A 14,727-nucleotide genomic window follows, 5' to 3' on the forward strand; every position below is an offset into this window, starting at 1 on the left:
GCCCCCTCCCCACCTCTGGCCTTGGGGGCTGACCTCTGGCTGTTCTACAGATGCCCCCAGCTCAGCTCTGTCTTCACGGCCTTTGTCCTTGCATTCCGAGGGCCTGAGCCACCACTCACAGCTGGACCTCAGCTCCACCGCCCCAGACTCCTCCCCTGCCTTGGCGAGGATCCGCGAGACTGTCCCACCCGCTCGGCACAGATCCTGGCACACAGGGCCGCCCTGTAAGTGTCCTCTGAATAAATGACTGACTGAAGAGAGAAAAATCGCTCAAAGCCATCAAATCAAAGGCTCTGGCGGTTGCTGCGGTTCCTGCTGTCTTTGAGTAGATTCTGACTGATGGAGACCCCGGGGGCCGATTACCCATAAGCAAGAGGAACAGGGGCAAATGCTGTCTCCTGGGCACTCCGCCCTGTCAGGGACTGAAAATCTAAAAAGAGGCTTTGTGTCTGCAGGACTGCCACGCGGCTGGGAGACAGACAGCTGTCAGGTTGTCTGTCAGCAGAATCCCTGACGTGGTGAGGAACTGTGAAGTCGTTCAGGACAGGTTAGTAAGTGGCACAAGCAAGGCCCTGCTTACCTCGTTGTTATGTGCTGTCGAGTCACCTGCGACCCATAGTGACCCTGTGAACAGCAGCTCTGAAGCCTGCCCTGTGCTGAGCCAGTGTCACTGACCCCAACGCACCTACCCCGACTGTCCTAGTCACCGCATCAATGCATCTCACCTGGGGTCTTCCTCCTGTGCTGTCCCTCCACCCTTCTGAGCATGATGTCCTTCTTCTTCCCTAATGACTGGTCCTTCCTGGCCACATGTCCAAAGTATGTGAGATGGAGCTTCAAAAGCCTAGCTTCCAAGGAGAAACTTGGTTTCACCCTCTCCAAGACGGACCTATTTGGTTTTCTTGGAGGTCCATGGTATGTTCAAGACTCTTCTCCAGCACCACAACTTGAAACCTTGATTCTTCTTAGTCATCTTTAGTCATTGTCCAGCTCTCTGATGTTGCAGACCGAGGGTCCCAAAGAATAGAATAATTTTATAATAAAGAGACAAACAGCCAGGAATGAGATAGAGCAGAGAGCGTAAAACAGGGGGTCAGCAGTTCTCGACTGAAGACCTCGAGCCATGCTTCTCTGAGTATTTATATAGAATCACAAGGAAGTACAAAACAAAGGATAATGGTGAAATCTTTTACAGATAAGGCCAAGTTCCTCTTTATGTTAATCTCAAGAGGGAGGGATTCATTAGATAAAAACTAAAAACAATGTTGACTCCTAAGGAATGTCCCAGTGTCACAAAGTGACCTTTAGCTTGTATTAAGCCTCCCTCATTTCCCGATACAGCATTTGGGCTACTATTATTAAATTTGATATTTGGCTTCCCTCACTCTGAGACAGTACTTGCGAAGACTATGGCCTGGATCAGGTGCACCTTAGTCTCTAGACTGGCACTGCTGCATTTCAGTCCTCTGGAGAGATCTCTGACAGCAGGTTTTCCCAGTGTAATTAGTCTTTTAATTTCCTGCCTGCTTACCTTGTTTACTGGCAAATCTGACATCACTGACCCCCAGGTACAGAGCAGAACTGCTTCTCTGAGCTGGTCAAAATGTAAACTTTCAGCAACAGGCTGCTAGGCCCTCCAGGGTGCTGCTTGGTGGGTTTGAACCAGCAGCCTCTCAGCTAGTGGTTGGGCACTTAACTCTCTGTGCCATCCAGGGCCTCATTTTGGCTGTTGTTGATTATGTGCCCTCAGGGTGACGACACCTAAGGGAGTCCTGCGAGCTGTCTTGTCCTGAGCCACTTTCACTGTCACCAACAGGCCAGGCCCACTGTTGCCGACACTGTATGAATCCACCTTGTCTCCTGTGCTGACCCTGCACCTTTCCCACCATGGTGTCTTCATCCAAGGACTGGACCCTTAGACTCCAAGGATACGAGGTTTTACCACTCTTGTCTCTAAGGAGCACCCAGGTTTCACCCCGTCCATCTGGAGAAGGACTAATTCAATATTGGATATATTCACCTCAGAGAAGCTGCAGAGTTAAAAATGACAAAATATGGTCATTCCAGCATGTGACAGAGGAGGAGCATGGAGGGCAACTGCAGGGTCCCTCTCAGCCGCCAGAGGAGTGGGGGCGCTGATGGTGAAGAGGGGGGAGCCAGCCTGGGGAGGACAAACTCAGTGTTCTCAGTGAGCAAACAGCTTGGTCCAAGGCCCCCTGTAGGGACGAGCTCGCCGTGTCTGCTGACGGGGCGGCACTGAGTGTGTGGGTTCCTGGTCAGGTCCCACGGGGGCAGGTGGCTGTCTCTATCAGCCAGAGGTGATAAAGTGGAACTGCTGTGCCGGTTTTCTGATGCCGTAATCTTTACACACACAGACAGATGCCTTATCTTTCTCACTTGGAGCAGCTGATGGGTTTGAACTTCTGGGCTTGGAGTTAGCAGGTGAGCATTTAACGGATGTCTTCAGAACTCCTTCTATAGTGATCCTGAAAGGTGGGGGCAGGGAGGCTGTTGATGGGTCCCTCATTTGTGGATTCGTGCCTGAGTAGGGCTATGATGTGGCTTCACCGTTAGCCCAGCCAGCTCTCTGTGGACACGGAAAGTGGCTCTGTCTGCCCCAGCTGATGTGCAGGTTTGAGGGATGCAGGGACACTCACCGCATGTTGAAGGGTGCCATCAGCCGCACCACGTACTGCCGGTCTTTGGGGAGCTTGAGCTTGGGGATCTTCGAGGGGTCAAAGTCTGGCGGGTAGTATTTCTGCAGGGACAAGGGAATGCTGGGGTGAGTTGCCTGCAGACATGGAGGCAGGACCCTAAGTCTGCCCTCGGAAACCTCTGCGCTGCGCCCCGCTCCCTCACCTGCTGTGTGCCCGGCTCCCTCACCTACGCCTATCAGGATGCGGGACACCAGGTCTTTGAGGGGAGCCACCCGGTGGGTTTGAACTGACATCCTTCAGTCAGCAGCAGAGAGGAAACCTTTTACTAGGGGAGCCCCTAGGACTCCACACATAACTAACTGACTGATTGATTACAACAAAAAGACAGAATACAACCAGCAAGGGAGGGTGAAGAGCCAGGGGCCAGCAGGCTCGGAGCCCAGCACCCTCTCCACCTGGGAGGGAACGGGGCAGGGGGGAGGCTGCACTTAATGCCCAGCAACGCGGTCAAAGTTCAGACAGCCGGAGTGAAATGTCCACCACGAAGCTCGCTAGTCAGTGTCCCAGGCTGTCACTGGGAGCTGGTCACGTGTGCACCTCTGCTAGCCACGTGGGTCACTGTGGTCTAACACAACACATGTGCCTCTGTGCCCGACACGTGTGCACTTTATACCTGGCATGTATGCCTTGTGGCTGACACATGTGAACCTTGTGTTTGACCTGTGTGCCCGTCAGGATCCGGAGGGAAAGCAGACACTCGAGTTGACCAGTGTCTGCACTCTGGGCTCTGTCAACAGGCTGACCAGGAAATGGTGGGAACTCTCTGCATGTTTAGTTCCCCGCTGCCAACGGCGCCAACCTTACAGGCAGGGTCTCCTAGGCCGGCACACTCAGGCATGCTGTGACAAGGACAACTCTTTCCTGTACAGCGGCCCCGAATGGGAGACACAGGAAGGGTGAATTTTGATTCTGAAGAATGATGCCCTTAGACAGAAAACAAAGTTCCAGACCCTGCACTGGGCACTGTCCATGCCCTGCCTCGGTGAATCCTTGGGAGATTCCAAGAGAGTGGAAAGGGTACCCATTTTATAGAGGCGGACACAGAGTCCCAACAGTTTTGGCAACTCACAGAGCATGAATAGCCGAGCCAGGACTGAACCCAAGGTCTCAAACACAAGGTGACTTAGTGATCGGGGGACCCGGATGGACTGTAGGCTGGAGGGTTTCAGTTCAAGTCCTCCACTTCCTAGCAATTAATATCCTATTTGAACATCAGTCTCCTTAAAATCTATCTACACACAAACTCAATTATAAGGACTCGATGAGTAAAGCATAGCGCCTGCCTGTCACATAACAACAGAAACACCTACGGTAAGTCAGGGAAAGGAGGTGTTGGGTTATGTGGTGGGGCTGCAGACTGAGAGGCTGGTGGTTCGAATCCACCAGCTACTGGACAGGAATAGTGGGATTTTGTTGCCTAAGTGACAGAAAGGAGCCACAGTAGAGGAAAAACGGACTGGCGGTTGAAAGAAAAGTCAGCGGTTCAATGTGTTCTGTGGGAGGAAAGAGAGGCTGGTCTGCTGCTGTTAAAACTGCTGCCCAGGGCAAGCTCTGGTGGCCTAGTGGCAAGAAGCTGCACTGCAATCCAAGAGGTGCAGTTCGAATCCACCAGGTGCTCTGCTGGAGAAGGAGGGACAGTCTCCTCCTGTACCAGTCAGATCTGATTTGACGGTACACACACAAAAAAATAAAATTTAACCCCCCCCCCAAAAAAAAAAACCACCCCTGCTGCCCAGAAAATTTTATGCGGCGCTGTATGCTCGGGGACGGGGGACCTGTGTGTGTGTTCACTAGGAGTCGGAGATCAACTAAAAACCAAGAAATAACAAATGTTAGTTTGCCTGCCCGGGGAATGAATGAAAGGGGTAGGCAACTTCTCCAAGTCACATGACTTGATGGAGATTCAGGGTGGTGGTTGTGTGTCGCCAACAACTCCTAGCAGAATCCTAGCTGGTGGGTTTTCAAAGGCGGTAAATCGCATGGGACATTGCCCATCTTTCTCCAGCGGAGCAGCTGGTGGATAGTCTGTCTTTGGATCACAATGCTCCTTGAAGTGAAAGGGAGAGAAGCAACATCAATGTTCCCACGGGAAGCCCGGCTCCCAGAAAATAACTGATTTCCTTCCGACAGTCCACTAAGAGAGTGATTGGATAGATAACGGAGGCTCCGCCCACGCCCACGCAGGTGATTGGGTATATGCCCCCCGAGGGGTGGGTCCTTGGGAAGAGTTGAGAAGCCCCGCTTTGGCAGAGTCGGTGGGAGAAGCTCCGTCCCCGGGGAAGCTGCAATAGATCATACAAAGCCCAGCTCTGCCAGAGCTCTGACGTGGCCCACGCCCGATGGAAAAACCTAGGCCCGCAACACTTACATTTAAAACTTTTCGCTCCGACATTGTGGCCTCCTATTGCTCTCACAAGAACAGACACAACTGATCAGACTGTAATAGCGTTCCCACCATTGGCTGAGGGCTTCCCCTAACGTCACTTCCCCTAGTCGCCATTATTGGCTGCAGGCTCTAAAACTTGTTTTTTCATTGGCTCAGATTCCCGCCTGTCAAAAATGAGAACCTGACTAGTGTCCCTCGGCTTGCAACCCTGGTAGTGTGGCGCATTGGTTCCGGTGTTGGAGTGCGCATTTGGGTACGTTCCCAGGGAAGCGGCGCCCCCTGGAGTTCTTATATATATATACAGCCCCTCGTTAAAATTTTGACACCTGGCTTCAATGCAATAAATACCATCTAATTCATCATGATAAATGTAGAAAAGATTGACGTTGCCAACGATTTCTTTTTGCTTGGATCAACAAACAACACGCTTGGTACCAGTAGTCAAGGAAGAAAAAGTCGGTTGGGGGCCCGGTTAATCATAGGGTTGAGCAATTTGATGAGGGGTGTGTGAAGGAAATGGGAAAAATGAGTGTGAAAATCAATGTATTTTGAACTTTATAAATAAACCAGTATAATTTTTTTTAATTCCCAATTTATCAAATATACTGGAATAAAGCAATGCTCTAGTATTTCCTATATCACCATATTAGTACTATTGCACACGGGAGTGGCATCCATTGTCTCTGGAAACTATGAACTTTGAGAAACGACACTATATAAAAAAGCTTTAGGTCTTTTGTTCACAAGGTCGCTATGAGTACTGCTCGACTCGATGGCAATCAACAACGACAACAACATACTAGTAATAACAATAAAATGCAACTTAATTTAAAAAAGAAACAAAAAATCGTACTTCACTTGGAAAATATTCTATCAGAGGCCTTTGATATCTTGTGATAGAGCACAAGGCTTAAGGAGCAACGTTATCAGTTTAAAGACGAAGGTGCACCCAATTAAACCATAATCTATTCCTTTATTGATAGGCATATGAAAACTGGACAATGAATATAGATGACAGAAGATTTGATGCTTTTGCGTTGTGATGTTGGAGAAGAATTCTGAATAGCCAATGGACTCCTTAAAAAACAAACTTTTTAAAAAATCTGTCTTTTTAATTATTATTAATTTCAATAAAAATTTACAGGGACTTTGAATTTCCATTCATTCATTGTTGCATTTTTCTTCTCTCCCAACCTCCCCCCAGTACACTCCCCTCTTGGAAGAGTAAAAGAAAAATTCTTTCATTGTTTTACAATCCTTCCCTCCAGGTCCACTCCACTATGCAACCAGGTCCACTCCACTATGCAACCAGGTCCACTCCACTATGCAACCAGGTCCACTCCACTGTGCAGCCTCTGCTCTGGACTCCCGTCATGACAAAATTACCTGATCACATATCTCTTTTAAACAGTTTTCTCACTCATCTGATTCAATGCAGTATACATTATTTATCCCATCTTTCTCAGTCTCCCCCCAACAACAGTGGCACTATGCATTATTTGTCCTTTTGTGAGTGAGATATTTCACTCAGCATAATGTCCTCCAGGGTCACCCATTTTGAGTAATATTTCATGAGTTCTTTGTTTTTCAACGCAGCGTAGTATTCCATTGTATGAATATACCACAGCTTCTCTATCCATTAGTTTGTTGATGGGCACTTAGGTTGTTTCCAATTCCTTGCTATTGTGAACAAAGCTGTGATAAACATGGGTCTGCATATATCTGCTTGAGTGGCAGTTATGGTCTCTTTGGGGTATATTCCCAGTAGTGGAATTGCTGGGTCAAATGGTACTTCTATTTGCAACTTTTTGAGGAAGTGCCACACTGCCTTCCACAGTGGTTGCACCAAGAATAAACATTTTTTGGAGAAAGGGCAAACAGGGTATTCCTTAGAGACAAGGATGGTGAAATTTCATCTCTCTGGGTATGTTATTAAGTGGACTCTACCCTATCTTTAACCCATGGAACAGCTGGTGGTTTCAAACCACTGACCTTTTGGTTACCACCTCACCTCTAGTGGCATTATGCCACTGGGTCTTGTTAGGATCTTTTCAGAAGATAATAAATAGGACGGTGGTCCAAACTAAAGGTTGACTGTTCTGAGGGAGAAAGACCTGGAGATACACTTCTGTAATAATTGTTGTTCCTAGGTTCTGTTTAATTAGTTCCAATTCATTACTTTATGTGCATCACAATGCACATAAATACCCCATCGTTGTCTAGACTGCATCGGTCTGTCTTGCTGAGTATCTTCCTCTACATAACTAAGCACCATGTCTCTCTTTAGACATGACTCCCTCCTGATCTCGTGTCCAAACGTCAGTGAGATGAAATCTCACGATCCTTGTTTCTAAAGAACATTCTGATGGTCCTTCTTACAAGAGCTTTACTCCACCATCTCTTTCCAAAGATGTAATCAATTTCGTTCCTGTGTGTTTCATTCAGTAACATTCATGTATAAAGTAGGCATTTATATCATTAAAGAAGATATCTCTAATTAATTCATTAATTGTAGCTAAGAAAACCTGTGTCATATGGGATCATTATGAGTTGAAATTGGCACAGTAGCAACTGACAACACAACAACAACAACAACATATTCTATGTAATAAATGAAGGTGATGTACAGGAAGTGCTGGGCAGGATCCTGTGTTACACGGTGTATGAGCTGCCTACTGCCTTTGTAACAAATCACCAAAAATGCAGTGGCTTCAAAGAAAACAAAACTTCAGTCTTATAAACTCAGAGGTCAGAAGCCTGAAATGGATTGCTGGGACTTCATCCTTTTAGTGGCTCCAGGGTGGCTCCTTGTGTTTTCTACTTTCTAGAGACCACCTGCTGTCCTTGGCTTATGGTTCCACATGACTCTGGGCTCTGAGTCCTTCCTTATGGGAAGCCAATACTAAATAAGTTGTAATAAACTGAAAGCTCTTTCAGGATGTGAGGGAGGTTCAGGATGGAATTCACCCTAAGGTACTAAGGCAATCCTTAAGGGTTTACCAGATTCTTGCATTTGCTGACCCCTCCCTCCTGAGTCAAGGGAAAGGTTTTCAATAGAAAGAGTGTGGCTTCATTTGTGTTGAATTATCTTTGTGATTTACTTCCTGATAATTTTCAGTAAAAGATACAGGGGAGCTGGGATGGGGGTCTTCAGTGAAGAACAGCTGGCCCCCTGTTTTTCATGCTCTCTGTTCTATCTCATTCCTGGCTATCTGTCTCATTAATAATTATAAAAATATTTTACCCTCAGTCTGCAACACTTCCTCACATTGCCTGCTTTGACTCCCTCTGTATTCAGGGCACTGACTCGAGGGAAGGCTGTCTCTCTCTAGCAGCCCTGGAGGACGTCCATGTCTGCTTTCAACATCTATGGGCTCCGTATTCCTTGGAGATCCATGCTATGTGACATCAGTCTTCCCCCTGGGTCTAGAAGGTTCTCCTAGTCCAAAGATGGGAACTCCTAGTCCAAAGATGCACTCTGCTCCCAGCTCTTCCTACCTTCTCTACTTGCTTCCCTCTGTTGTTGCCCTCGAGTCACTTGCGACTCATAGCGACTCTATGTACAAGAGCCCTAAACCCTCCTTTATCCTGTGCCAACCTTATTGTCTCTGACACACCTACTCCCATTGATAGGGTGGTATTAATAAGTTCAGATTTCTCTATATAGGTATCAGTTATAAGACTATAGTTGTTTTTCTTCAGCCTGCAAAACTAGTTGCTTAGCCTCTGAATTCTCTGTTTCCTGTCTTTAGTCATGTAGAGTAGTCTGTTTACCAGTAGAGGAAATGCATCTATTCTAGATGCTGGTGAAGCTGGTTCTCCAGTCATATGTAAACAGTATGTTAATCTGCTTGTTTACCAGGAAGAGAACTGGGGCCTTCCTGAATTGCTTATATATAGCTGAGAACTGTCCTTTTCAGATGTAGAAATTACCTTTTTTTACTAACAAGTGCATTGTTAAACGAGCTGGAGTTTCACCCTAGTATATAAGGCCATGGCCACTCCCAGACGGGGAGGCAGTCTTGGAGGTGACTCGCCGTCTCCCAGATCTGTGTAATAAAGTGCTTATGGATATTGCAATCCATTTGTCTTATTGGCGACTGACTATGGAAAGAACCCCTTGCGTTCAGTAACACCATTACCCTAATCACTGAATCTATCCATCTAATCAAGGGTCTTCCCCTCCTGCGCCATCCCTCCACTCTCCCAAACATAATGCCCCTCTCCAAGGACTGGTCCTTCCTTGTAACATGCCCAAAGTCTGTCAGATGAAGCTTCAGAATCCTTGACTCCAAGGAGCAGCCTGGCTTCACCCTCTCCAGGACAAACCTGTTTGTTCTCCTAGCAGTTCATGGTATATTCAACATTATTCTCCAGCACCACAGCTCAAAGGCATCAATTCTCTTTCTATCATCCCTAGTCACTGTCTAGCTCTCTGATGCAAAGTATGCAATTGCAAAGACTATAGCCCTCTCTTTTAATCTCTTGTTAAGTAAGAGATGATGCAAACCACATCCAGGGAAGTGCCTCTTTACAAGCTGTGACATGAGTGAGTGGGCTGCATCTCACCCCAGTCCTTTTACACTGTGGATCAAATCAGCTCATCAAAGGGGATTGACTACATCATTGCATAGCTACCGCACCACTGGAAATCACAGTCCATCCACACTGACATCTATTTGGGGGGATACAATTCAATCCATGACAGAACCTCTTGTTTCCCTATTATAGGAGCCCTTGTGATTACATCATCCAATAACCCAGAATAATCCCCTAGACCAAGAACCTCACTTTAATCACATTAGCAGAGTCCCTTTTGCCTTGCATGCAGGTTCTGGGGATTATGACAAGGACATCTTTGAGGGGCTTTATTCTACTGGCCAAAATGGACATTCAGGGCTGGCCTCTCTTTGGGTTGGACATAAATGAAATGTACACAAGCCCTTGGACATTGTCTGATCTTCAAGGCCTTGCTGTTCCATCTTCTCAGAGAAACCTTCCAAGCCCAGCTCCTCCAGCCCCAGGACTCTTGCCTCCAACCCCATGGTCAGCACTAACCCCAGGGGAACAGCAATTGGTTGCGTCTTTGTCTCATTTGTCCCTGTTTGCCCCGGTCTGAGAGTCCAGTGGATTCCCATTCATGTTCACTGAATGAAAGAAGGAAAACTCTGGGTTTGAATAAGAGTTGGTTTTTTTTTTAATAAAGCCATGAAGACTCTCACATTCACATTTCACTGTCCACCACTGTGGGAAAAAGATGAAGAACATCCCCATTTCACAGATCATAAAACTGAGGCTCCAGGAGGTTAAAGTCACTGGTCTGAGGTAGCCCGGCAACACAGCAGCAAAGTCAGGGATTCAAATCCCGCTAGCATGGTCCCATGAACACCTCTGTGGGGGTGCTGGGAGGAAGGTACCCCTACTTCTGTAGAGTGATGGGGACAATGGTAGTAGGACTCCATTCGCTGGGAAACCCGTAGCCCAAGTAGTGCTGAGCATTGACCTGGATGCAGTACTTGCCGTTTGTGTGCAATGCCATGACCGTCAAGCTGGTGTGTTTAGTGGGGCCCACCTGAGAACAGAGAGGGGATGGGTGACTTGAACAGCAGAGCATGAGGCAGCCTTCTGTCCTCCCCTCTATGAGAGCCTTCTGTCATCCCCTCATTCCAAGCATCACACACACACACACACACACACACACACACACACACACACACACACATTCCACTTGGGCTCTTCCCTTCCTAACCTATTCACCCTCCAGTGTCCTCCTTCACCCACACATCTCAGCTGTGCTTGAACTCATCGCAGCACACACTGTGTCAATCCACGTCAATGAGGGTCTTCCTCTTTTTTTGCTGACCCTCTACTTTTCACGCTCAATGTCCTTCTCCAGGGAACGGCCCTTCCTGATACGATGCCCCAAGTGTGTGAGATGAAATCTCACTATCCTTTCCTCTAAGGAAAATCCGAGCCGCACTTCTCTCGGGACAGCTGTGTTGATGCTTCAGTCACCTCACAGTGTATTCAATATTCTTCACCAGTACTCCAGTTCAAAGGTGTTGATTCTTAAGTCTTTCTTATTTTTTTGTCCAGCTTTCACGTGCACAGGGGGCAGTTGAAGTCCCATGGCTTGTGTCCGGTGCACCTTAGTCCTCAAAGTAACATCCTTGTGCCTTGTCCCTTTCATCTGTTTCCTGTCTGTATGGGTTTACCTACTCTGGATATTTCACATACATGGACTCACACAGCATGCCAACCCTCTTCTGTGTCTGGCTGTTTTCACTTGGCGTCATGTCTCAGGCCCCAGCATATATCAGGACTTCATTTCTTTTCATAGCCAAATAGCAATCCTCTGTACAAATGGAGTGAGCTGTGTAAAGCCACTCTCCTGTGAATGGACAGCAGGTTGTTTCCACCTGTTAGCCACCATGACTCATACTCTTCTGAACACACATGTGCGTGCGTCTGAGTCCTTTGGTTATTCTGAGCACACTCCTGGGAGCAGAATTACTTTGAACACGTTATTAGGAAGGGCCAGTCCCTGGAGGAAGACTTCATGATCAATGAAGTAAATTTACTCAATGAGAGAGCAGTCATTCAGAGAGATGGGTCGACAAGCTGACTGCTAGGATGGGGGTGCAGAGCAGGTTGTGAAGAGGCCACAGACCTGCATGGGGCTGGGGTCAGAGCCAACCCCCAACAGTAACACGAGAAAGAGAAAAAGCTGCAGGGAGGTGGACGACACCGTGATTGACCAGTGAGTTCAAGCACAGCGACACTGGTGAGTGCGGCACGGGAAGACACACATGACTCATGATGAGCTGACACCGACGCGGTGGTCCCAACAATCACAACAAGGCGGGCTTCATGCTTCATGGACCCTGGGCAGGTCCTCCTCCCGACTCTCACAAACAGAGATGCGGGGGACACCAATGTGTGGAAGTGGGTTTTCATCTTGTGGGTGGACTGCTGGGGGTGAAATTGCTGACTTCCTTTATATTACACACCAGTCACCCCAAAGTGCACACAAGCCCTGATTTGCATGTGGTGTCCCATCTACCGGAGTGGCCATAGCTGGCACCACTTCAGGCCTCTTTCTGCCCTCCCTCTCATGCTCCTCACCTTCCGAAAGCGCTTAGATTTGCAGCGACTGTAGCGAACCTGGTATTTAAGTTCGAACATATCTGGGAGGGGCCAAGTGTAGGGAGGATCCCACTCCACCCGCAGCAGTTTTCCACGGATGAGGCTCACACGGGCGATCTCTGGAGGTTTCGGTTGCACTGATGGACAAACAGGAAGCATTCATTCATTCATTCAACCAACAAGTATGTATTGAGCACCCTCTGCATGTCTAGTGCTCTCCCAGACCAGAAAAAGAATAAGACAGAAACCACCCCAGTTCTGTCCTCCAGAAGCTTCTAGTTGTCAAAGAGATGGTGAGAAACAGGAGAGGAAACAGCAGGGCAGGCAGCAAAGTTTGGGAGTGGGTTGTCATTTTAAAAATAAGTTGTTGTTATGTGCCGTCAAGTCGCTTGCGACTCACAGCGACCCTATGCACAAGAGCCCTAAACCCTGCTCTATCCTGTGCCAATCGCACTGCCTCTGACACACCCATCCCAATTATCCCAGTCGCTGAATCAATTCACCTCATAGAGGGCCTTTCCCTCCTACACTGTCCTTCCACCCTCCCAAGCATGATGTCCCTCTCCAAGGACCGGTCTCTCCTTACAACATGACTAAAGTATGTCAGACGAAGCCTCAGAATCCTTGCCTCCAAGGAGCAGCCCGGTTTAACCCTCTCCAGGATGAATCTGTTTGTTTTCCTAGCAGTCCATGGTACCCTCAATACTCTTCTACAACACCAAAGCTCAAAGGCATCAATTCTCCTTCTGTCCTCCCTAGTAATTGTCCAACTCTCTGATGTGTAAAAAGTGATTGCAAAGACCATGGCCTGTATCAGACGCACCTTAGTCTCCAGTGAGACACTGGTGTTCTTCAGTACTTACGTTTTAAAATATATTTTTAAAAGCTGTGACCCATTCTCATTCCTTATGCTCACAGATGCTCTCTGGCAGCCTGTAAGGAAAGTGAGTCCCCCACTCCCCCAAAAGTTACCTTTTTGTAGCATACAATTCAATGTATTACATTCATTCCCAGGTTCTGCACTCATCTCCAGTCTATTTCTAGAACATTTTCATCAGCCCCAAAGGAAATGCAGACCCTCCAGCATCCACTCCCCGCTCTCCATTGCCCTAAACCCCAGGCAGCCACTAATCACTCTATGGGTCTGCCTGTTCTGGATGCTGTGACGAAATGGACTCATACAACACGTGGTCCTTTGTGACCAGCTGCTTCTCCTCCTCCTTCTCATCCATGGAGCAGCGCCTTGCAGAGTTTCCGCCCTCTGCATAACTGAGTCACAGTCCATGGGGCAGCTGGACACATCGTGTTTCTCCATCGTCTGATGATGGACATTCAGGTTGCTTCTAATCTTTGCGTTTTAGGAGTAATGTTGCTATGAACACTAAGGTGTTTATACTTGTCTGTGACCCTGTTTCAGTGTTATATTACTGCCTCCAGTGAGTCAATTCTGATTGACAGCTACACTTTCGGATGGAGGAAAACTCAAACATAGGGTTTCCAAGGCTGAGTAAGGATGCCACTTCACAGACTAAGGTGTGCCTACCTAGCAGACATCAGTGCATTTTCAACGTCTGCATATGCATGAGAAAGTCAGATAATAAGTAAGATCAAGGGAAATTGATGCCTTTGAATTATGGGATTGATGACGAATATTGAATACACCATGGACTGCCAGACAGAACAGACAGCTCTGTCTTGGAGGAAGTGAAGTCAGGGTGTGCCTTAGAGCAAAGATGGCAGGAGACTTCATCTCACAGACTTTGGGTGTGTTATCAGCAAGGACCAGTGCGTAGGAAAGGACACCAACCTTGGAAAAACAGCAGGTCAGCAAAGGGAGGAAACCCCTTAGTGAGGTGGGTTTGAATAAATGGCGGATGACTGCGACAACGGGGTGAAGCACAGCGGCAGCTGTGGGGCTGGCTCAGGACCAGCCAAAGTGTCGCTCAGTTGTACATGGGGTCTCTGTGTTAAGGCTGACTCAGCAAATAACGACAACTGATGATCTAAACGAGAGCCACTTTCTTCAGGGAAGCTTCTGGTGGGTTTGAACCACTAACCATTGGGTTAGCAGCCAGGTCCTTGAGCCACTACACCTTCAGGGAACAGCCTGAGAGGGAGGAAGCCCGGGTGTCTGAGTGAGGGAAGGAGAATAGAGGAGGAGGGGAGGGCAGGGAAGGACGGGGCAGGGCGTGTGGGGTCCTCCACACATGGAGAGGACTTGGGGTTATACTCCAGGCAGGTGGGTGCCCTAGAGGGCTGTTGACAGAGAGAGCTGGGACGGATTCCCACGCTCACGGGCGCCCTCTGGCCACAGCGGGGAAAAGAGCTTGTAGGGGCTGTGAGACCAGGGCTGGACCAAGTGGAGGAGAAGTGGGGACCAAGTGTGCAGAATCTGCATAGATTATGGAGAGGGCAGGATTGGAGGACAGGTAGAGAGAGAAGAGAGGAGCAGGAATCCCCTGGTAGCCTCCACCCCCA

The 14,727-nt window shown here is 48.1% G+C and overlaps 1 protein-coding gene across 1 annotated transcript in view; it reads right to left on the reverse strand.

The window, feature by feature from the left end:
- Positions 1–5,109, reverse strand: part of CCDC94 (coiled-coil domain containing 94) — a 15,008-nt gene extending 9,899 nt beyond the window's left edge. Inside the window, exons 1-2 of the mRNA XM_006896394.1 lie at positions 5,086–5,109; positions 2,658–2,758 (exon numbers count right to left, since the gene is read on the reverse strand). Coding sequence (XP_006896456.1) covers positions 2,658–2,758; positions 5,086–5,109 — 125 coding nt within the window. The remainder of the gene's footprint in view (positions 1–2,657; positions 2,759–5,085) is intronic.
- Between the last annotated feature and the right edge of the window lie 9,618 nt (positions 5,110–14,727).

The sequence above is a fragment of the Elephantulus edwardii genome, unplaced genomic scaffold (assembly GCF_000299155.1).
Source record: "Elephantulus edwardii isolate Elephantulus edwardi_28Jun2011 unplaced genomic scaffold, EleEdw1.0 scaffold00185, whole genome shotgun sequence".
In the NCBI taxonomy this organism is placed as follows: Eukaryota; Metazoa; Chordata; class Mammalia; order Macroscelidea; family Macroscelididae; genus Elephantulus; species Elephantulus edwardii.